This window comes from Aethalodelphis obliquidens, unplaced genomic scaffold, assembly GCF_003676395.1.
Source record: "Aethalodelphis obliquidens isolate GAN/ISIS:26980383/991018 unplaced genomic scaffold, ASM367639v1 scaffold28, whole genome shotgun sequence".
Taxonomy (NCBI): domain Eukaryota; kingdom Metazoa; phylum Chordata; class Mammalia; order Artiodactyla; family Delphinidae; genus Aethalodelphis; species Aethalodelphis obliquidens.
In genome coordinates, this window is record NW_020837972.1 from 15676491 (window position 1) to 15700128 (window position 23638).

Consider the following 23638-nt stretch of genomic DNA (forward strand, 5'->3'; position numbering starts at 1 on the left):
TTGGTGACCCGGCAGCATCATCGGGGGCCTGGGTGCTTTCCGCCCCTCACTCTGCCCTCCTCAAGCGGGGAGCAGGAGTGCAGTCCAGGCATTAGGTCCAGACCTGGACCAGAGGAAGGAGAAAGGCAGCAGGCTCCTGCGATGCTCCTGGAAAGAGCAAGCTTCCCCTCAGGTCTCACTGGCCAGAGCATTGGGTCATATGCCCTCTCCTGAAACAGATACTGGCAAGGAGGGATGGCATCACCCAGATTGGTCTAGACTGATCTCCTGGGTGGAGAGAAGTTGGGGAGTCAGTCTACCATTGGACTAACGTGGGACCCATCCATCTGGTTGGACCTTCTCCAGCTGGCCAGGAGGGCCGAACCACATGGGCAAGAGTAGTTTCCATGAGTAACCAGCAGGTGGAACAAAGCGATGCTGCTAAATCTTTTAGTTTGAGGTTCTGCTCACCACAGTGAGAGTCAGAAAGTACTTATAGCGCCTTCTGTCCTCTTCTTCCCAGTGTAAAAGTCTCACCCACTTCGACAGGAAAGGTTCCAGAGAACGGGAGAACCTGACCCCTGAACGCTGGCACCCACTGCTCCTGGCACAGGTGGGGGAGAAGTCCACTGAGAATCCTGTGTTTGGGGCACGGTTCGTGCTCCACCTCTGCCTCTTACCAGCTGTGTGGCCTTGTAACTCACAGTCTTCTCCGATGCTTAGCACATCTTCTCCTGACATACAGTAAGAGCTGAATAAAGGCAGCTTCCTACATTCCAGGTTCCGTGCTAGGCCAGGGGGACTCCGGCGTGGGCCCTACCAGCCCTCCCACTTCTGCCCTGTTTCTCTGCTCCTTTTCATGAGCGCTCATTCTTCCTTGAGTGGTTTCTCAAGTGCCTTCCCTCCACTTCCTTCCCTCTCTGCACTCTTCAGCCCACTCCTATCAGCATCTGACACCATTCACTCCTCTATCCTCCACACACTCTCCTCTTGGTCCCCAGGATCCTACACGCTCTGGGTTTTTCCTTCTACCTCCCGGTTACTCTGTCTCCCTTGCAGCCTCTTCCTCACCTGATCCATCTCTAGCTCAGTCCTGGGCCACTTTGTCTACACTCGGGAGGGGGAAATCTCAACCTGGTCCATGGTTTTCAACACCAGCTGTGTGCCCATGACCCCCTAAAAGGAAAACTCCATGTTTTGCTCTCTACTCAGTACTTTCATTTCAACAAGTGTGTGGGGTTTGCACACCAAGCAATTCTGACACTAACTGCCTGGAGTTAGCACAGACCCCACAGGTTAAGGGCCCAGCCCCATACGCCTTCCCCTCTCTCGTCCTCCACCCTTCAGACAACAGTTGCAAGTCCAGGTTGTCACCTGTGCTTCTTACCACCTATAAATCAGAGGTTCCTCTGATCCCCTCCTCAATCAATAATTTGCTAGAATGGCTCATAGGACTCTAGAAAATGGTTTACTCCAAATTAGGGTTTACCATAAATGGATACAACTCAGGAACAGCCAGATGGAAGAGGTGCATAGGGCAAGGTATTGGATGATGGAACACACAGCTTCCATGACCTCTCCAGGCACACCACTCTCCCAGCACCTCCACAGGTTCACCAACCTTGGAGCTCTTCGAACCCTTTCAGTTAGGATTTTTAATTGAGGCTTCATTATGTCGGGTGTAATTGACTAAATCATTGGTCTCCTTGCCAGTATCTAGACCAATCTGGATGATGCCATCCTTCCTTGCCAGTGATTAAGTCAGCCTCCAGCCCCTCTCCCCTCCCCAAGAGAGGTGGGGGACTAAAAGTTCCAACCGTCTAACCCCTTAGCTGGTTCCCCTGGCAACCAGCCCCCCATCCTTGGGGGCTTTCCAAAGTCACTTCATTAATGTAAACTCAGGTGTGGTTCAAAGGGGCTCATTTTGAATAGCAAGAGATGCTCCTTTAACCTTAATTACTAGAGCATCTCAGGAGCTGGGGGCAAAACCAAATAAAAGATGCTCCTGGGACTTCCCTGGTGGTCCAGTGGTTGATTCCGCGCTTCCACTGCAGGGGGCACGGGTTGGATCCCAGGTCGGGGAAGTTCCATGTGCCACGCGGTGTGGCCAAGAAGAAAAAAAAAAAAAATTTTTTTTAAAGAAAGGAAAGATGCTCCTATTACTCTTATCACTTAGGAAATTACAAGAGTTTTAGGAGCTCTGGCCAGGAGCCCAGGGACAAAAACCGGAATATATAGTTCTTCTATCACAAAATCACACCCTAAATCTCTGACTCAAATCCTACTGCCCTCATGACACTGCCACTTTAACAATTCAAACCAAACATTATCAAAACCAACTAGGACGTCCCTCTACCTGTTCCCCTCCCAGCCTTCTCCATCTCAGTGATGGCACCACTGTGCACTCAGGGGCTCCAGCCTCTTCCTCACCCTCCATGTCCAATCCCTCAGTTTCTCATCTGTTCAATATATCCCAAATGGATCCTGAACCCATGCCCTTTTTCCTTCCCTCTTCTCAACATTCTAGTTCCAGCCATCATTATCTCTCACCTCTACTTCCTTTTTTTGCCTTCTCTATAATCCAGTCCCCACCCAGCAAGCAGAGTTACCTTTGTAAAATCAAACTATGTCAGTGGATGAAAGGGTAAACAAAATGTGGTCTGTCCATACAGTGGAATAGTCAGCCATAAAAAGGAAGGAAGTAGTGACACGTGCTACAACATGGATGAACCTCAAAAACATGCTGAGTGAAATAAGCCAGACACAAAAGACCACATATTATATGATTCCGTTTATATGAAATGTCTGAAATAGGCAAATCCATGGAGACAGGAAGCAGATCAGTGGGTACTTTAGGGCTGGAGGTAGGCAGGAATGGGGAGTAACTGCTTAATGGGTACAGGGTTTATTTTTGAGATGATGAAAAAGTTCTTAAATTGAATAGTGGTGAAGCTTGCACAACATTATAAATATACTAAATGCTACTGATTGTACACTTTCTAATGGTTAAAATGTTACGTATATTTAACTACAATAAAAAAATACATATATCAAACTGTGACTCTCCCCCTGCTTAGAACTGGCATGGCTTCTTGTACTTTGAACTGCAGCCTTCCCTTTGGCCCCTGCCTTCCTCTCTGACCTTACTTCTCACCACTGTCTTTCCCTCCTACCATGTTTCAGTAATTCTGGCCACCTTTGGTTTCTCAGGAGGCCAAGCTCATGCTCACCTCAGGCCCTTTGCACAAACTGTTCCCTCCACTTAGAAGGTTTTCCCCTCTCTTTATGGTCAGCTCTATATGAGCTTTCAGTATTAATTTAAACGTCACAGAGAGGACTTTCCCAACTGTCCTACCTTGGTGGGGCCTCATCTCTATCCCCACCACTATTATTCTTTGTGTCTTCCTCTAAGGAGTAAGTTTGATGAGAGGAGGTGGAACCTGTCTCATTCACCTCTGTATTCTGTGTCTAGCACATAGCTGACACTCAGAAATTATTTACTAAATTAATGAAAGATCACCCAGCTAGCAAGGGAAGGGATGGAGGCAGGATTTAAACCCAAGTCTCTTGGATGCCAACTCCTATATCCTTACTACCCTTTCATATGATTCTGAACTATGAAGCAGAAGTTCAAGCCAAGTATCAGAGAAGGGGGTCAAAGATAGTCACGACCTTTTACTGTAGCTACATTATCTTATGTAGGTACCCACACCTATCATACATAGGTATCCTTGTGTGGCTGTCACTGGTATAGATGAATCATACCTGCTGGAAAAGGAATCTCTTGACCCAGGCAGTAGATGTAACTCTGGGAAATCCAAACAGCCCTTGCCCCCGGCCCTGGCTGAGATCACATCGACTTCTCTCTCCTCCTTTCCATTTTCGTACATTCTCCTAGAGCCTGGCTTTTCCCCGAGGAAGGGAAGTGGTCGACTGTGAAGGAACCAAAACCAGCAGAGATAGCCCTCTCTCTTCCTACTGGGTAAAACCAGAACTGTCACTGTTTTGGCTCTTCAGGGGCGCAAGCAGCCTAGACCCAAAGCTTAGAGCTTCCCAAAATGCTCCATGAATATCAAAAGGCAGGACACCCAGAAAGCTCCTGGGACAATGACTGACACATACTTGAGCAAGCTGGGCTTACTGCTTGATAAGAAATGTGAAGGATGGGGGGTGCAGCAGCGACTCCCTTGTGAAAGAGAACTGTGTCAGCATCGCCCAAACCAGAAAACACGGCCTTCATTTAAAGCAGGAGTTTTGGGCTTCCCTGGTGGCGCAGTGGTTGAGAGTCCGCCTGCCGATGCAGGGGACACGGGTTTGTGCCCCGGTCCAGGAGGATCCCACATGCTGCGGAGCGGCTAGGCCCGTGAGCCATGGCCGCTGAGCCTGTGCGTCTGGAGCCTGTGCTCCACAACGGGAGAGGCCACAACAGTGAGAGGTCCACATACCACAAAAAAAAAAAAAAAAAAAAAAGCAGGAGTTTCTAATCTCTTTTGTAACATGGGATGGGTCCTCCTCTCAAATGCATAAAAAAAAATGCATCATTTTACAAAGGACCCCAGTTATCTTGAAATGCAGTTATTTTTCTAATCGTGATAAAGTAATATATGAAATTCTTTGTTAACACATTAAACTATAAGAACTAGTTAATAACTACTGTAATTTTGAGTGAGTGTAAGTTATATTTTGAGATATCTATAAATACTATATTGTAACGTGGAAACATCTGTGATTTTGACTGACTACAAAATCATGGGTGCTGCTAATACAACTGTGGTTTGTTACCTACGTTCATAACTGAAGGAAGTACTAAATTTAAGTTAGAGGTTAATGCAAATTAAGATGTAATTTTTTTCTCATCCAAGTTTATGGACCTCTTGGATTCTTTCTGTGGACTGCAGGTGACTCTGCCATAAGGACTGTTCACCTCACCTCCTCAACTACCTAAACAGGAGCTCTCTGAGAACAGAGGTGCTCCTTCATCTCATATTAAGTATCTAGAAAAGGCCTGCCATACAGTTGGTATCCAGTGCCAGTCTGTTGAGTCCCTTGGATTTTCTAGGTAGACAATCACATTGATTGCAAATATTAGCTTTTCTCTTTTCAATCTTTGTACTTCATGTTTCTTGTCCTATTGCATTAGCTGGGATCTTCAGTACAATGCTGAAGAGAAACAGTGATGGTGGGCACCCTTACTGTATTATGCTCAGTACTCATTTGTTAATTTATGCTGTTGCATAATTACATAATGGAATGTAAAGCACCTGCTGTGCCAGACTCTCTGCTAAAGATGTTAACACAACTGAGATGTTTTCCTGTCCACTGAGAAGACTAAGTAGTACAGGGATTCCAGTGAAGACAGCAGTATTGAGAACATTACCAAATTCTCCAGACTTGCTGACCAGCTCCCTCAGGATCCTGATTCCTAAAAATGTATGGAAATAGGTCCCTGCTGGTGGCCCCAGCCTCCAGGGCATAGGTAAGGTTGGCAGCTGCAGGCTTTCCCGGGAACACTGCAGTGTAGGTCAACGATGAAGCGCATGGGAAGAATAATGAGTGGTGCCTCCAGCAGGGGTCAGCCAGAAGGTCAGGCCAGGGGCAGTGTTTGAGCCTTTCCTTGGTAGGGCCTGTTGAGATCACCGGCTGTCTGTACTAAGCTTAAAACTACAGGCAGGACTAGTTGTTAAAACCAACAGAAAGAGCTTCCCTGGTGGCACAGTGGTTGAGAGTCCGCCTGCCGATACAGGGGACACGGGTTCGTGCCCCGGTCTGGGAAGATCCCACGTGCCACGGAGTGGCTGGGCCCGTGAGCCATGGCCGCTGGGCCTGTGCGTCCGGAGCCTGTGCTCTGCAATGGGAGAGGCCACAACAGTGAGAGGCCCGCGCACTGCAACAACAACAACAACAACAACAACAACAAAAAAAAACCAACAGAAAGAGGATTGCAGTGGGAATTAGGTGAAGGAATACCTGAACCTGTTCCCTCATTCTCTTCCCTTCCCCAGCCCTCAGGGAGTGAACGCAGGGGAGGGCTGGGAAGAAGAGTCCACACTCCTCTACCCTGTCTGGCTGGTCCTGGGGGCGGGAAGGGAGTTTCTAATAAAATGTAAAGTGGAAGTTTAGAATGGACCAGACTACGCCTTAGGGACCAGAATGGGACTGTTGTAATAACAAAATGTGACTGGGGAGTCAGATCAGACATGTTTTAAGAAAGCCCCCTACCCAGCAGGAGGCAGGAGGCAGGACTGGGAGGAGCAGACTCAATAGAAGCTAATGGAGACAGTATCTCTCTGATAGGCAGAATGCTGGGCCCCCAGAGATATTCAAGTCTGAATCCTCAGAACCTATGAATATGCTACCTTACATGGCAAAAGGACATTGTACATGTGATTAGGTCAAGGATCTTGAGATGGGGAGATTATCCTGGATTGTTCAGGTGGGCCCAATATAATCACAAGAGTCCTTTTAAAAGAGGGAGGGAGGGCTTCCCTTGTGGTGCAGTGGTTAAGAATATAATCACAAGGGTCCTTTTAAAAGAGGGAGGAAGGGGCTTCCCTTGTGGTGCAGTGGTTAAGAATCCACCTGCCAATGCAGGGGACATGGGTTCAAGCCCTGGTCCAGGAAGTTCCCACATGCTGCAGAGCAACTAAGCCCATGCGCCACAACTACTGAGCCTGCACTCTAGAGTCCACGAGCTACAGCTGCTGAGCCCGTGTGCCACACTACTGAAGCCCATGCACCTAGAGCCCTTGATCCACAACAAGAGAAGCCACCGCAATGAGAGGCCCGCACACCGCAATGAAGAGTGACTCCCGCTCACCGCAACTAGAGAAAGCCCACGCACAGCAACAAGCAACCACATGTAAATAATAAATAAATTTTTTAAAAAATCATATAAAAGAGGGAGGGAAACGGGTCAGATCTAGAGAAGGAGACTTAACGATGAAAGCAGAGGTCAGAATGATTAGCCAGGAGCCAAGGGATGCAAACAACCTCTCGAAGCTGGAAAAGGCAAGGAATGGATTCCCCCCTCGGGTCTCCAGAAGGGACACAGCCAAGCCAACACCTTGATTTTAGCCCTTTGAGACCCCCCCCCGGACTTCTGACCTCCAGTGCTTTGTTGTTTTAAGTGTTATTTTTGTGCTGTGTTAGGCGACTAGGTTTGTGGTAACTTGGTACAGCAGCCACAGAAAACTAGTATGGCTCCCCCTCCGCCCCGCCCCCGCCCGCCAGCCTAACCAGAAGAAACAGGGAGGTGTGTAGAAGATGGATGGCTTCTGCCCTTGGAAGTTTGGGACAAGTGGTATTTTGGGGAAGATGGAAGCTAACGGAAGAACTGAGACCAGAGCGAACAGTAACAGAAATAAGGTATGGACAGAGCGCTGGAGAAGCCTGGGTGAGGGAGGGCCTGCAGGGGAGGGACGGTAAAGCTGGGGAAGGGGAGCCCTAGTCGGCCTGAGCAAGGGTGTGCTCTGCCTCGAGGCTGGAAGGCTCCTCCCTCGTGCCAATACCAGCCCAGCTGCAGGGCACCTCCTCTTCACCTCCAGCCTCACCTCCCCCCTCCCCAACCCAGGGGCGTCCTGACAGCTTCGAGGTTGGCCACCCCCTTAGGGCATTCTGCCCACCCTCCAACCCCTGCCTGCAGATACCGTGCAGGGGACACTCAGGCCCCCCTTAAGTAACCAGGAGTTGGCAGGGGGTAGGGGGGGCGAACAGGAGCCAGCCCTGCTTCCCTGAGTGTGTGTGGTGGGGAGGCGGGTGGACCCGCTGCCAATACATCCCGTTGGAGGAAGGAAGTGGTTCCCTCCTCCCACCCCTTCCCTTAGGGTCGCCTGGGCTAGGATTCTCATGATTCGTGATTGGCTCCCACGGGCGGGACCTTTGTCCATCTGCGGGATTGCAGGAGGCCCAGGTCAGGCTCGGGCCTGCGGAGCGAGGGGGCCGGGTTGGGGGAAGCCAGAGAACAACCGGGAGACCGACAGATAGGCAAGAACGAAGGCAACGGGACAGACGCGGGCCAGAGCCGGAGACCAGCAGCTGACTGAGTTTAGAGGGCGGGGGCGGGAGGAAGGGGCGGGGGCGGGGGCGGGGGCGGGGGCGGGTGGGGCGGGCGGGACGGCTGGGCAGGCGCCGAGCTCGCAGTTGCTGCGGTGGCCGCCGGCGGGCCGGGCGCAGGGTAAGTGCTCCAGGGCCGGCCCGGGGCGCGCTTCCCTTCTCCGAGCTCTCCCAGCCCGAGTCTGCCAGGGACCCCCGCGGGATCCCAGGAGGCCCCGGTTTGCCGTGGGTTCTAGCGTTTCCCAGCTTGGGGGAACGCGGGCAGGCAGTGATAACTCAGGGATCCCTGCCTGGCCCACGGATTCTAGAATCCAGTGGAGAGGAGGACAGGAGACAGCACGCGCATCTCCCCTTGAAAACGGAAGTGTTGAAGAACTACCCTTTTGTATGGAGTGCTTACATGGGCCAGGTGCCTTCACTTCATCACGTGCCTCGTAGCAGCAGCAGCAACAGGTGAGGTAGGTACCATCCTTGTCTCCCTCTTCCAGGTGAAGACACCAAGACTCAAAGAGGCCAAGCCACTCGCCAGGGGTCACACAGCCAAAAGAGGCAGAGCCAGAACTCACCCAGGTCGGTGTGAACCCCTAAGTCCTCTTACTCATCATGCCTGCCCCGCCCTGTCCTGCACCCCTAGGGAGACGGCAGGGAGAAACCAGTGCTGGGAATAGGGGAGGAGGCCGAGATGAGCCAGCCTGCTCATCCCTGCAGGAAGAACCTCCACAGCAACAAATCCTTCGCCTGGGTAGGGGATGCCAAGGAGTAAGAACAGTGGGTTGGGGCCAGGTTAAACTCCAGGACAGAGAGGAGAGGGCGGTGCAGCCCCTGTCCAGGAACTCCCGGGCCTGTACCAGCACTCCCGCTGGGCACAGGGGGGCTCTTGCAGGCTTAGCCATGGGACTTCAGTTCTCCGTGCCTCAATTTCCTTGTCTGTTTCCTTTGCTTATCCGTAACCTCGGGGTTAAGCATGCTTCGTGCCTCAGAGGATTGCCGAGAAGATTAAATGAGATGGTTGATGTGAAGGCCTAGCCTAGTGCGTGACTCAAGCCGTGCCCCCTCCACCATCCCCACTCATCTGAAAGCACTTCTCTGTCCTTCACCCTCAAGTCAGAGCTATCTGAGATCTGCAGTATTTCCTACAGCCCCGCCAGCAGCTGGGAGTTTCTTGAGTAAGACCAAGGCTGGGGGCTGCAACTCCTCCCTCTCTGACTCCGAGGGAAAGGCTGGTAGGGGCGGGTTTTGAAAATCTTTGGGGTGAGGCTTGCACAATTCCAGGACTGCCCTGTAGCCCCCAAGCCCTCCCCCACCACCAGTTTTGCAAGAAGGAGGAAGCCTAGCATATTCTTGCTCCAAAACCTGCTCCTGTCTTTGTCCCCGACATCTAGGCCAGCAGCAAGTGCTACTTCTCAGCATATTCTGAATCTGGTCACTCCTCTGCATCCCCACCGTGACCCCCAGATCCTCAGCACTGTCTACTGAACTCTCTGCACAGTCAGGCCCTGATTGATTCCTGACTCTTCTCATGCCCCCATCCTTACTCCACTGCCTGCTCACTGCAGCCATACTGGCCTCCTCCTTCTTTCTTGGACATACTAAATTCTCTGCTCTCTCAGGGTCTGTGCACATGCCCTTCCTTCTCCCAGGAATTCTCTTCCTTGCCATCTTCTTGTGATGCACCTCCTTGCAATTCAGAGACGACCATAAAAGTCATCTACTCAGAAGCCTTACCTCACCACCCCAAGCCGCAGGAGCCACTCTTGCCTGCCCTTTATTGCATTACTGTTTTTCTTTCCGGAGCTTAGCCCTGAGTGATGTTACCTTGCTTATGTGTTTCCTGGCTAAAATGTCAGCCTACCAGGGCCCAGACCTTTTTCTTGTCTCTTCACTTTGGATTCGCCAGAACCCAGTGCCATGCCCTTGCACAGAGTAAAAGTTCTGATAACTGATAAAAGTTCTGCAAGCAGTGTGTGCAACCATCAGAGTTCTACTTCTCATTGCTTAATAGCCTTCTTTCTACATTTCTACATAAACCTCAGAATTGTCATTCCTCCCACTGCCTTCCTCAGCTTTTCCCTACAGTGGGGCTTATAGGCTGTTTCCAGGTTCTAACCCTAATATCCAACTTTGCTTTAAACACTGTGGTACAAATTGCACCTTTTTTTTTTTTTTTTTTTTTTTTGCTTTCAGATGATTTTTGAGTTACAGTTTCCAAACTGATGTGTTCAAGTCAAGGGTATGATCATCCTGAAGGCATATACCACTTATTACCAGGTGACTGTTTAGAAAAATTATCCCCAGCAACGTGTGCAAGTTTTCCTACAGCCCCGCAAGCATTGGGTTTTTTCATTTTTTGTTTTGTCTAGTTTAATGGGGAGGTTAGGGCAGGTTTAAATTTTCCATTGCTTAAATTAGTGAATCTGGGTGTTTTTCTATGCATGCGCTAGTTCCGTTTCCTGTCCTATGGAGGAAGGAAATCTCCAGGGCACCTTAATTTTTCCCTTCACCTTCACTTTTGGTGGTGGTTCCACTTGAGCCCACCTCGTGAGAGCAGGGTGAGGGCCCCCAGGGGCTGGAACAGGAACACAGCCAGGTGAACTCTGCTGGGTGCAGAAGCTGCTCTACCAGTCAACCAGCAAGAAACTGAGTCCCTTGTGCCCTAAGCATGGTACCGTGGGGAGAAAAAGAACTCTTTTTTTCTTTAGGTCTTCGTGATTTTTTTTCAAAATGGTAGTATTTTTTTAATTACAAAAATAACACATGATGCATAAGGTCATTCACTGGAACTTTGGGAAGCTAACGTTGGTCACTAATGGGAACTACACACACCCCCTCAGGGGAATCCTGTGTGGTCATCCAAAGAGTGCACTTGCTCTAGAGCACACGGTGTAGAACGGTCTCTGGGACACTGTGTTAGTCTCCTGTGGCTGCTGTAACAAATGACCACACATCTGATGGCTTAAAACAACATAAATTTATTATCTAACAGTTCTAGGGGTCACACGCCCCAAATCAGTCTTGGTACGCCAAGATCAAGGTGCTGGCAGGGCTATATTGCTTCTGGAGGCTCTAGGGGAGAATCTGTTTCCTTGCCTTCACCAGCTTCTAGAGTCTTCCCTTATTTTTTGGATCATGACCCCATCCCTCCATCTTCAAGACAGCATAACATCTTCAGATCTCACTCTAACTCCAATCCCTGCTTCTGTAATCATGTCTCCTGTTCTTCTGATTCTCTTGCTGTACTTGTAAAGACCCTTCTGATTACACTGGGCCCACCTGGATAATCCCCGCATCTTGGAGTCCTTAATTTCATCACACCTGGGAAGTCCCTTTTGCCGTGTACATTGACCTATTCACAGGTTCTGGGGATTAGGACTGATGGGGCTATCTTTCAGCCTCCCACACCCTAAAGGGAAATAAGCAAGGTTCAGAGCAGTGTGAGGGCTCACATTTGTTTAAGGGGAAAAAAAAGAATAAGTATGGCTGTGCTTGGAAAGACATAGAATACCTCCAAAGGCTGTGTGGGAAACTGGTAGGAGAGGCTTTCTGGGAAGAACAGGAGTAGAAAGAAGACTTATTTGTCGTAGTATCTTTTTGTATTTAAATTTTTTACTACATATGTCACCTATGTTAAAAATAAGTTTTAAGAAGTAACACATAATCATTGTAAAAGTTCAGACCTTCCAGAAGCCAAGAGAAAGAAAATACCCACCCCATCCTCAAATCACTCCCATTTTCTTCAGCAATAACCACTGTAAAGAGTCTGGCTATATCCTTACAGACTTTTAAAAAAATGCATATATCATTTTTTCACATAGATGGGATCATACTGTACACACTATGCTATAATGTGATGGGGGGGCACCTGTTATATTACATCTTTCCTCATCCACATATGGAAATGTAACAGCACTGGAGTCTCCCACTCCCAGATGTACTGTAACTGACTCAACCAGACCCTCCCTTGTTGGTGGACATTTAGATTCTTTGCTGCTTTCCAGAGCAATCTCAACACTAACATATGTCTGTCTGGTTCTTAATTGGAGTGAAATTCACATAACATAAAATTAAATTTTTTTAAATTAACTTTTAAAGTGAGCAATTCATTGTCATATAATACATTCCCGATGTGGTGCAACTACCACCTCTATCTAGTTCCAGAACACTTTCGTCACCTCAAAAGGCGACTCTGTCCCCATTAGGCAGTCACTCCTCATTCCCCTCTCCCCATAGCTCCTGGCCACCACCAGTCTGCTTTCTGTCTGTACAGATTTGCATATTCTGGATATTATACATCAGTGGAACCAAGTACTATGTGACATTTTGTGTCTGGCTTCTTTCACTTAGCATAATGTTGTAGAGGTTCATTCATGTTGTAGCATGTGTCAGCACTTCATATCTCTTTTATTATTTATTGAGGTATAATTGACCTACAATAGTTTCAGGTGTACAACATAGTGATTCGATATTTGTATATATTGCAAAAGTACTTCATTTCTTTTTATGGCTGGATAACATTCCATTGTATGGATATAACATCTTTTATTTATCCATTCATATGTTAATGGACATGGATTGTTTCCATCTTTGGCTATGAATATTCGTGTACATGTATTTGTTTGAGTGCCTGTTTTCAGTTCTTTTGGGTATATACTCAGGATGTACATCCTTCTCCACATGCTTTGAGCTTTATTATTTACTATTTTCGGACACTGTTAACCTAAGCAAGTTAAAAATAATTTGTAAGAAAGTGTTGGAAAACACATACTACGGCGAATGATAGTAGGATGATAGATCTAGACAAATGTTTTCTTATTTTCCAGATCTGGAGACGACAGGAAAATGGCCACCTGGGATGAAAAGGTAAATTAATTCTGGAAGACTAGCAGCGTTAAGGGACCTCCCAGCTTGAGAAGATAATTCTGTTTGGTGTTTCTAACAAGATAGAGGAAAAACACATGTTCAGGGTGCTTCCACCATACCAAAGTGTTAAAAGTCACCGAGGTGAAAGCTATAGAAGGAACCTCAAGATAGCCTGATAATCGGAAACATTCAAAACCCAGCTCTGCATTTTAATAGCCCTGTATCATTTGGTCATGCCCTTCACCTCCCCGAGCCTCAGTTTCCTTATCTGGAAAATGGGGAAAAGTTAATTAACCACCCCCGTTCCTGAAGGCTCACAGGGAGGAGTTGAGGAGACAATGGTCTCAGAATGCTAGGCCAATACTGAGCCCATAAGTGCTTCTCCCAACTGCTTATTTTACAGGTAGAGACACTTGGGCACAGAGAAGTAAAGCTACTTGCTCAAGATCACACAGGTAGGAAGTGGCAGAAATGAGATTTCAACCTAGCCTGACTCCAAAGCGAATGCTCTGCCTCCTGTGCTGTGTGGCCAACCTGAGTAGGTCTAATAAATTCTGTCCTTGATATCTGGGGTGCAGGCTTGTTGGATCTGGGGAGACATTAGTTGTGAAGGGTGGGGCAAGGTGAAGAGGAAGTGTTGGCTTCCATTTCAGCTGTTCACTTGGAGCTTCTGGGGGCCTGGCCAGGTAGAGTTGTCAGGGCAGTGCCAGAAGCTCAGGGTAGCAGCAGAGTGATGGGGCAGAGTTGGAGAAGCAAGTGTGAGGGTCAGAGGACCATGGGATGATGATGATGATGATGATGATGATGATGATGATGATGATGATGATGATGATGATGATGATGATGGTGGTGGTGGTGGTGGTGGTGGTGGGGATCTTGCATTTCGTCAAACTGATGGCCCCTTTAACTGTAAGAGTATTTCTGATTTAAAGCTGTTTACAATGTGGGAGGAGGAAGTGACCAATGGCATTTACAACATGCCACCAATTCTGATTTCAGAAATGTGGGAAAACGTTCAACTTTGCATTAATGAAATATGGTGGCATTTCCAGCAGAGGGATGACAATCGCCCTCTGTAGAGTTGTGTCAATTCCTGATAAGATATGGGAAGCTTAGTGCCTGCCACCCAATAACAGGAGCTCCGTGAGTTCCAGTTATCATTAATACTCACAGAAAGGCAAATGGAACAGTTTCCTTCATTTATAGCTCCCTACTAGGCAAACCAAAAAAACAAGCGGAAATGCACGCTCGATGGTGGTTATGCTGTGGTGTAACCGGCTCACTCCTGCATCTCACAAGTGGATCAACCCACACGACTGCTGGAAAATAACTTGACAGGGTGTATCAAGAGTCATGAAAATAGTCATAATCAAACCTGGTCATCTTACTTGCGGGAAAGGAAACGACCCATAAAAAGGAAAAAGTATAATTTACAGCACAATTTAGAAACACAAATTTATGTGTTTCTTAGCATGTAAGATGCCATTGATTGTAGACGCACCATTATATTATGTGCTACGAAGAAGAAAAAGTGACGCCATTTACTGTGATCTAATGTAACACAACACTGACACTGGTCAATTGTAAGACAGACTTCAGAAATGTTAATATGTGAGAAAATGTGGTCTTAGAATTGGTGATAGAGGTGCTAAAAATGAACAGAAAATGCAATAATGAGCACTGACTTCTTGGTAAATTTCTTGGCCATTAAAAAGGCATAAGTCTGACGCATATAGGTAGTGGGGAGAAAATAAGATACAAAGTTGTCTGCAGTCTTCGATTATAATTGTAAAAGACATAGATTAGAGTGAGATGGGTGGATAAGTAGATGATAAATTTGGTGTGTTGGGGTTATTATTTCTTTTTGCTCATGTTTTGACAATAGTAATACTGAAAGAAATAGATCTGGAGTAAAGATCTGCTCATTGGGGTGAATGACAGCAGGTAAAGCTGGGGATTCCGGTACGTCAGGGGGTCTGGCTGCACGGACAAGTCGCAAGGGTGGGGGTGAGGACACAAAAACATCAGGGCAAGCAGAGTGTTGGAATGCAGAGCCAAGGACACACCTCGGGGGACTCCTGGGGGCGGGAGCCTGTCTGTCATCGAACAGAGGCCAAAAGAAGGGGTGGCCCCAGCGGCATTGCTGGGGAGCTGGGGAAATTGGACCAGGGCCACGTGTAGCAAATAAGCCTCTTACTGATTCAAAGAACAAGTTCCTTTTAATAATTTACCTTGTAAAGTTAATTATGTTTTTAAAAAACTATTTTAATAGGATTGCTTTTAGGAGATTTTTAATTGTCCAGCTCTGATTTTGGAGAGGAAAACAGCTCTGTCATGGAAGAAACTGGTGGGGTTTTTAGCCATGGCTCAGACCTGATTTGCTGTAGCCAGCTCTGCCCAGAGGGGCCCTCAGCAGGAGAGCTGCCCAGAGGGGCCCCCAGCAGGGCCCTCCCTGCCCCTTCCCACCTCTCTGAGCCTCCGTTTTCCTCTTTTGTAAAATGAGAACAGTGAGGATTAAACAAGATAGTGACTGGAAAGCATTTAGCAGGGTGCCGGGCTATAACAAACGCTTGAAACACAGGAGCTATTGACGCCATCATGAGGATAAAGTGAAACGGTTTTCAGCCCATCAGCTGACCTAGTCCTCAGCTCAGATGATTGCATGTCACCAGCCACATCTGGAGAACCTGGTTGCCAGGTGTGCTTAGAAATCCTTGTGGCCCTTTGGCACACTTCTCACAAGGTGTTTGGACAGGCACCAGGTTCATTTACGGTGCTGGTTCTTGACCTTGGCTGTACATTGGAGATCCCAACACCCAGGCCACCCCCAGACCAACTGAATCACAATCTTGGGGCCTGTGACCCAGGCACTGGGTTTTTTTTTTTTAAAGCATCCAGGTGGTTCCAGTGTGCAGCCAGAGCTGAGAGCCATTGGTTAAACTGCAGCTGCACTGGCCTCCTTCCAAGGACCGAGCCACAGTGGGGCAGGAAAGAGGGGAGCCCTGAATTCTTGTTTATCCCATCTTTTCCATGGCTGAAGCATCACTAAGATGTTGGGGGATGGGGTGGCCCAGATGACTCAGTTGTACTGGTGATAGGTCCTAATTTCTAGCTGGGTAACTATATTATTCTTTCTATGCTTTCATTTCTTTCTATGCTTTTGTTAACACAAATAGCAGCCTGACTTATGCTTCCCAGTTAACATGGCTGATTCACAGACTTTGGGCAAGACTGCCACCTCTCTGACAATCATCCTCTCCCTCCCCCAGGGAAATAGAGTACATCCCACCATACCCGTGTTTTTCAAACTCAACCCATTAGTGATTCCTGAAATCCATTAATGGGCTGCCATCAGCCTTTTAAGAAATAGAATAAAGTGGAAAACATAAGTCTCTCACATGTTAACTTTAGTGTTGGTTATAGAACGTATATATGTCAATGTGTACTAAGTGGCAGGATATAAAATGTGTTTCTTACTGAGTAACACTGGGCTGAACTCCCCGCCCAGCATTGGCCTTCACCAGCTGTGAGCTGGGTCCAGGGCAGCATTCAGAGAGGTCGTGCAGGAGGGAGAGGGCTCTGGGCCAGGCAGCCTGGGTCAGAGTCTGAGCTCTGCTTCTCACTGGCTGTGTGAGCTGGGGCAAGTTGCTTGGCCTCTCTGTTTTCAATTTCCTCACCTGTAAATGAAGAGGATTCAGTCCCCACCTTGTCAAGTTGTTGCTGTATGTTACAAAGGGCTTTTGCACAGAGCTCAGAAAATGGCAGTTGCTCTGGGGATAGTTACAATCGCTACAGTTTCCGCTACCTTAAATATTATTTCCCACATCGTCTCCACCCAGCCTCCTGATCAACTTGCCAGGTCAACAGACTCTTCCATCAAGTCAGGAGGGATTCTGACCCTACAGGAAATGGAGAGAAAAGTTGGAGAATGCGTCTCTGGGGCACCTGGGCCACCAGTCAGGCTTCTCAGTCTACCAGCAGCACCACCCCCCGCCCAAACTAGTCAGCCGTCACGGTGGTTATTTTCGTGAAACCTCAAACTTCCTCCCCACCCTAGAGAAGGAAAAGCTGCTATGCTTATTTAAAGACTTCCCTGATTTTAAAAATAGGCATTCCTCAGAACATAAATCCCTGGGGACAGGGTAGGGGGAGGTGGCGGTAGAGTACGTGAGCCTCTGGGGTACATGAGTCCCCCAAGAGGAGATATTTGCTCAAGGGATTCATTCCACCCTCCAGGTATGTTTAGTGGGAGGGAACCTGTGGTCTTCCAGGCATGAAGAATACGGAAGATATGGCATGAGCAGAAACCCACCTACCCAGTCCCCTAATGGGGAGTGGGGGAGGAAACAGACTCTGTTACACAAACAGGTGGATCCATCTTCATTGGGGAGGCATGTGGGCCATGCATGAATGCAACAGGGGAGGTACATGGTCAGCTTCCTGGAGCTGAGATGCTTGAGGGAGACCTCCTGAAGGAGGAAAAGAAAAATGACAAGGTGGAAGAGGAGTGGGCGTTCTAGGCAGAGGAAATCACGTGTGCAAAGGCCTTGTGGTCGAAGGAACCTACTGAGTACAAAGGGCTGAATGGAGACCATGTGGCCAGAGCAGAGAGACTGGTGACAGGTGTGGTTAGATAGGCAGGCAGAGGCCACAGAGTGCAGAATGGCTATAGGTCTCTGGAAGGCGCTTGGGTCTTTTTTTTTTTCCCAGCCGCACCGCACCGCTTGTGAGATCTTAGTTCCTTGACCGGGGATTGAGCCCAGGCCCTTGGCAGTGAAAGCGTGGAGTCCTAACCACTAGACCACCAGGGGATTCCCTGGGTCTTTATTTTTAAGATCAGTGGGAAGCCAAAGAAGAGTTTCAAATAAGGGAGTGCATTAGGGTCCTCAAGATCACCCCAAGTTCAGTGATTCGCTAGGAAGGCTCATAGGACTCAGCATACAGTTCCACTCATGGCTAAGATTTTTACAAAGAAGAATCAGCAAAGGGAAAAGATACATGAAGTGAAATCCAGGGGAAGCCAGACACAAGCTTCCAGATTCCTCTCCCAGTGAAGTCACATGGGACTTGCTTAATTCCTCCAGCAGCAAATTGTGACAACACATGCTAGGAGAGCTTGTTAGAGACTCAGCACCCAAGGTTTTTATCTGGGGGCTGGTCACATGGGTACCTTCCAAACTCCAAAAATTCCAGACTACCCAGGGGAAAGCAGCTGTTCTACATAAACCACTTGTCTTTACAAAGAGTCCGGTCACAGTGAGCTGTCCTTACCAGGTGGGAACCCTCCCAAAATCCAAGTTCCCAGATGTCAGCCAAGGGCCAAGCAGGCCTTTCTAAGGGCAGCAGCCCCAGGCCTTTTCTGCACAGGGAGTGACGTGATTATGTTTCAAGAAGTGCTCTCAGGCTGCTGACGAGAATCTAAGAGTGATGGGGAGAACAGTGAGGAGCTGGTACATCCTCCAAGTAAAAGGTGGAGGCTGGGGCAGGGAGGTGGGCAGAAGATGGGAGAAGTAGATGATGAATTCAAGGGTCATTCAGATGCTAAAATGCACAGGGCTTAGTGATAGGTGGGCTTTGGGGGAGGGAGATGGAAGTCAGGGGTTGGGGACAACTTCTCTGACCCTGGCTGGGTGTGTCTGAAGATTCCTGGACCCAGAAGACAAGGTGCAGGTGCAAGTTCATGGACTGTCCACTGGGTGGTGGCAATTGCCATGTTGCAAGTCTCAGTTTCCCCTGCTAAGGGAGAGAGGATTGCATCTCAGAACCTTGATTCAGCCTCTTTCAATATCATCGTTCTTGTTGCTTTAAAAATCGCAGCTTTTCTGGCATGTTTTCCCCCTCATTGGCAGAGCATCTCAGAAAGAACAAAGCTAGTAGACCTGAGTTCATATGCCAGCTTTACCACTTATGTTTCTTTGTTTTTAAAAACTGTACACAAACAAGTTCTCAGTGTAAGAAATTAAAACAACAAACAGTATATATTAGGTTGAACCACATGAAATTGTCAGTTTCTACCAATTTTGACCTACAAAAATGGTCATTAAAAACATTTTTTTAAAATATTTATTTATTTTGGCTGCACCTTGTCTTAGTTACGGCATGCAGACTTCTCAGTTGCTTCACATGGGCTTCTTAGTTGCAGCATGTGGGATCTAGTTGCTTGACCAGGGATCGAACCCAGGCCCCTGCATTGGGAGTGTGGAGTCGTACCCACTGCACCATCAGGGAAGTCTCTGAAAATGGTCATTTTTTTTAAAAGTCTTATTTCAGGAAAGTTTTCTTGAATTATATCTTGAACCATTCTGTTCCATTGTTTTGGTTTTCTTATTCAGGGATTCCAGTTGTATACATTAGATATGTGTGTGTGTCTGTATGTATGTGTATATATATATATTTTTTTCATTCTCCCTCCCTCCCCACTCCCCCCAAATACTTCATTCTCTGCAGGTTAGATCTTATTACGTAAATGACTATTTCTTATGGTTAAACCTAATAGGAAAAAAAAAGTTTCTCTTCACCCTCCAACCCAATCCCAATCCCTATCCCTTCATAGAGGTAACCACTTTGTTTGGGTTGTTGATTTTGTTTTTAACAAAAATGGCATTATACATTTTGATCTGTAATATGCTGGTTTTTACTTGATCATAGATGAAAGACACCTTTCTATGTCAGTACGTACAGCCACACTGGCGTACTGCATTCTTAACAGCTGTGTGGTATTCCATAGTGTGGTCTACCACAGTGTATTTAACCATGGACCTTGAGGTTGTAGCAGGTCTGCAGTGAGCATGATGCGTGAGTGTCTTTTTGCTCATGTGTGAGTCCCTTGTCAGGTCAAACAATGACATTTAAAATTTTGATAGAAACTGGTTTAAGGCTAATCCTCCTTTGCTCCCATGCCTGGCACATTGGAGAGACTCAAATATTTTTTCGAAAGATGAAGCTGCCTCATTGCCCTCCTAAGAAGGATGTACCCATTTCCTTGCCCAGCAGGTGGTATAGGGGAGTGCCTTCCTCCCCCCATCTCTGTCACCCTGCCACACCAGGTGACTTTGGGCAGTAGGTCTCCCCTCCCCAAACTTCAGTTTCCCCTTCTGTAGAATGGAGAGACCACACCTCCCTGTCCTACCTCCTTCTCAGGATTTTTGTCAGCATCAAGTGAGAGCAAGAGGGGATGGAGGTGGCCTATAAGCAGCAAACAAAAAGAAACAAGTGGTTTTGTGACCTCCAAAGGAGCCTGCTTTCTCCCAGGAATGCAGGATGGATGTGTGGCCCACGAAGATGAGAGAGAGAATGAGAGAGCACATGGTCTGTAGTACCCTTGGGCTGACTCGGACACACACCCTCTGTATTAGCTTCCTGGGGTCGCCATAACAAATGACCACAAACCAGATGGCTTAAAACAACAGACATTTATTCTCTCAGTTCTGAAGTCCAGAGTTCTAAAATCAGCGTGTTGGCTGGGTTAGAGGGAGGCTCAGAGGGAGGGTCTGTTCCATCCCTTTCTCCGAGCTTCTGGTGGTTGCTGGCAATCCTTGGCGTTCCTTGGCTTGTAGATGCATCACTCCAGTCTCCGCCTCCATCTTCTCATGGCCTTCTCCTCTGTGTGTCCTCTCCTCTTCTTGTAAGGACACCAGTCACTGGATTTAGGGTCCACCCTAAATCCAGAATGGTTTTATTGCAAGATCTTTTTTTTTGGCCTCACTGTGTGGCTTGCGGGATATTAGTTCCCTGACCAGGGATTGAACCCAGGCCCTCGGCAGCGAAAGCACGGAGTCCTAATCTCTGGACCACCAGGGAATTCCCAGCAAGATCTTTAACTAATTACATCTGCAAAGGCCTGTATTCCAAGCAAGGTCATATTCTGAGGTTTCAGAGGGACATGAATTTGGGGGCAGCCACAATACATCCCACTACACCCTCCTAACAGGCAGATCTCCAGTCACGGGCTGCCTGGCTTTTTCTCCGCCATGTCTTCTAACACGGGGGCTCCAGGTCATACAGCTCAAGGGCATACCCTGGCTCTGCCATTTTCTGAGTGTATGACTTTGGACAAGGCACCTTTTTCACCCAGACCCAAAATGATGGCTTCGACCTCAGAGGGGTGTTAGGAATTAAAATGAAATGGTGCATTTAAGGAATTTACCGGTGTGCTGATACGACAAATAATAAACAATCAACAATAATAGATGTTGCTGCTGTTGTGTCTTGTTTGGGGTACGAATATTGATTAATAAGCAAATCAGGGGCTTCTCTGGCGGTGCAGTGGTTGGGAGCCCGCCTGCCCATGCGGGGGACGCAGGTTCGTGCCCCGGTCCGGGAGGATCCCGCATGCCGCGGAACGGCTGGGCCTGTGAGCCATGGCCGCTGGGCCTGCGCATCCGGAGCCTGTGCTCTGCGGTGGGAGAGGCCACAGCAGTGAGAGGCCCGCACACCGCAAAAAAAAAAAAAAAAAAAAAAAAAAGCAAATCAGGTCCCTAAAAGTAGGCTGTGGGAGGGAACAGGGAAATGGGGACTTACGGGATATTAGGCCCTGGCAATCAAGAGTCGGCTGACTTTCTTTAAAAGTACCTTTTTCAGTGATTGTTGAATGACCATGAAATAGGGACTTCCCCCTCCTACAGATGGCAGCTTCAGAGTCTGTAAGAATAGACATTCACAAGAACGTTTTCTTCTCCATCAATCGTGGGTCTGTTTTTCTTGTTTTCCCCCTCTTTCCCAGGTAGTAATTTTTCAGATATAATACCTGTCATGTGTAAACCAGAAGTAGGCCATTACCTTTGATGGGTAGCTCCTGCGGTTTTGCTGTTAATGCATTTATTAAATACTTATTGAGTAAGTATTTATTAAATACTTATTAAATACTTATTGAGCCCCTCCCTGTGACTGGAGGAGGAAGAGCATCTGCCCTCCCAGACCAGTGCTGGAGACAGACAACCCTGAGATGTCAAAGTGTTTGTTAGTGAGGGGCTTGATGGGGAAGTAGAGGAAGGACCCTCACCCAGCAGGCGGCGGTTAAGGAAGACCTCCCAGGGGAGGTAAAATCAACGTCTGTAAGACTTGAAAGAGAACTAGGGTGAGACAGGCGAGGGTATTCCAGACAGGGGGCAGGCCGTGTGAAGTCCTGGAAGCAAGAGAGAGCATGGTTTATTCTAGAACCGCAATGCAGTTGGTGTAACTGGAGTGTGGCGGAGGCTGGGGAGGAGACCAAGAGAGCTTTGACCTTGTCCTGAAGGCAGCGGTTGGCAGTGGGTGAGGGTGGAGGGACTGAAGGTAATGGGAAGAGGGGGAGGATAGGCGAGGGCAGGGACACAGCCAGACCAGCCTTGGAGAAAGGTGACCCTGGCCACCACTGGGTGGAGAAAGGGTCAGAGGCAGGAGGCTGAGTGAGGAGGCTGGTGCTGGTGTCCCGGCAAGAGGTGAGAGCGGTAGGAGAGAGTTAGACGGAGAAGAGAAGGTGCAGCATGAGTGGTGTTTAGGAGGTTAGACTGACGGAGAGAGAGGAGCCAGGAATGATCTTTAGTTCTTGGCTTGAGCAGCAGGGTGGATGTGACACCATGACCTAGGGGAACATGTAAGGAAGAGTGGACTTGGGGGGAAAGATAAGAAATTAGTTCAGTTTGGGTCATAGCAACTAATGACCTGGCAGGATATCAGACAGCAGGCTGGAGGCTGATTTGCACCTGAGCAGCATTGAAAACACAGGTGTGTAGAGACCACCGAAGGGAGAGAGTCGCCCTGTGCCAGGACAAGCTCAGGGTTGGGGACTTGAGGACTTCCGGTGGCGTGGGGGCAGGGACATGGTACAGGAAGGGAGGCCAGAGATGGGAGAAAAATCAAGAGGCGCAGTTGTCAAACAGAACCAAGTCCACAGTGTGAGAGAATACAGTCCAGTCCAGCTGGAACCATAGTTGTGGGCTTTGATACGGAAAGGTGACCCCAGAGAGAGCAATGCCAGGATATATTGGGACAGCAAGGGTTAATGCAGGGGAGATGGAGATGGGGGAGTCCAGTGCCAGGGCCTCCACTGATCTAGATTCTCCGGGTTGCACGTGAAAGAAACAACTCAATCTATATAGCTTCAGCCAGAAAAGGAATCTTTCAGTTCATGTAACTAAATAGTCTGGGGGTTGCAGAGCAGGCAGCGGGGCTAGTAACCAGAGAAACGAGATATCCATGGGTGATGATGAAGTTGGAGGAGTGGAGGTGAGAGCTTTTGTTGTTGAGGAATAATAATACCAGCTGGTGCTTACAGAGGGGCTGCTCCAGGCTAGGCACTGAGGCCAGTGGTCCCCGTAGCTCACTGAGTCAGTCCTTCCGTCCCACTCAGGCAAGGTGGGGGGATCCCGAGAGCTGAGAGTCCAGAGTGGGTGGTGCAGTTGCTGAGGCCCACAACGTTTTCATGATCTTTGCCCTTTTCTGGAACTTTTCTGCTTCCAGAATGACAGATTTTTGACTTAAAACCAGAGTTGTTTTGTGCTCTGCTGGGTGCCATAAATATTTTCATCCCAAATTACTGAAAGTTGCTTCTTTACTGGGTGCAAAGTTTCAAAAAAAATTTCCTTTCCTGTATGAAATATAAAATGTGGTTTTTGCAAAGCACCCTGAGGTTCCCACCATGCTGAGAACTAGTACGGGAGGTTTCCATCTGCTAGGTGAGGTGTTTTGAGGGGGGCAGATTATGGCCAGTAGCCACCCAGAGAGATTTGGGACATCTGTGGGCCTGGCCCTTAGCCAGCCCTGGGAACCC

The 23638-nt window shown here is 48.2% G+C and overlaps 1 protein-coding gene across 4 annotated transcripts in view; it reads left to right on the forward strand.

Annotated features, from left to right (window-relative positions):
• The first annotated feature begins 8090 nt into the window (after positions 1-8090).
• Positions 8091-23638, forward strand: part of HVCN1 (hydrogen voltage gated channel 1) — a 28678-nt gene continuing 13130 nt past the window's right edge. The window contains exons 1-3 of one of the 4 annotated variants that reach the window (XM_027124786.1): positions 8091-8152; positions 8520-8601; positions 12849-12888. In XM_027124786.1, coding sequence (XP_026980587.1) covers positions 12868-12888 — 21 coding nt within the window. In that variant the 5' untranslated portion in view covers positions 8091-8152; positions 8520-8601; positions 12849-12867. Of the gene's footprint in view, positions 8153-8185; positions 8490-8519; positions 8602-12848; positions 12889-13291; positions 13344-23638 lie in introns of those variants that run through there. The other 3 variants (XM_027124788.1, XM_027124784.1, XM_027124785.1) reach the window with 3 other exon arrangements.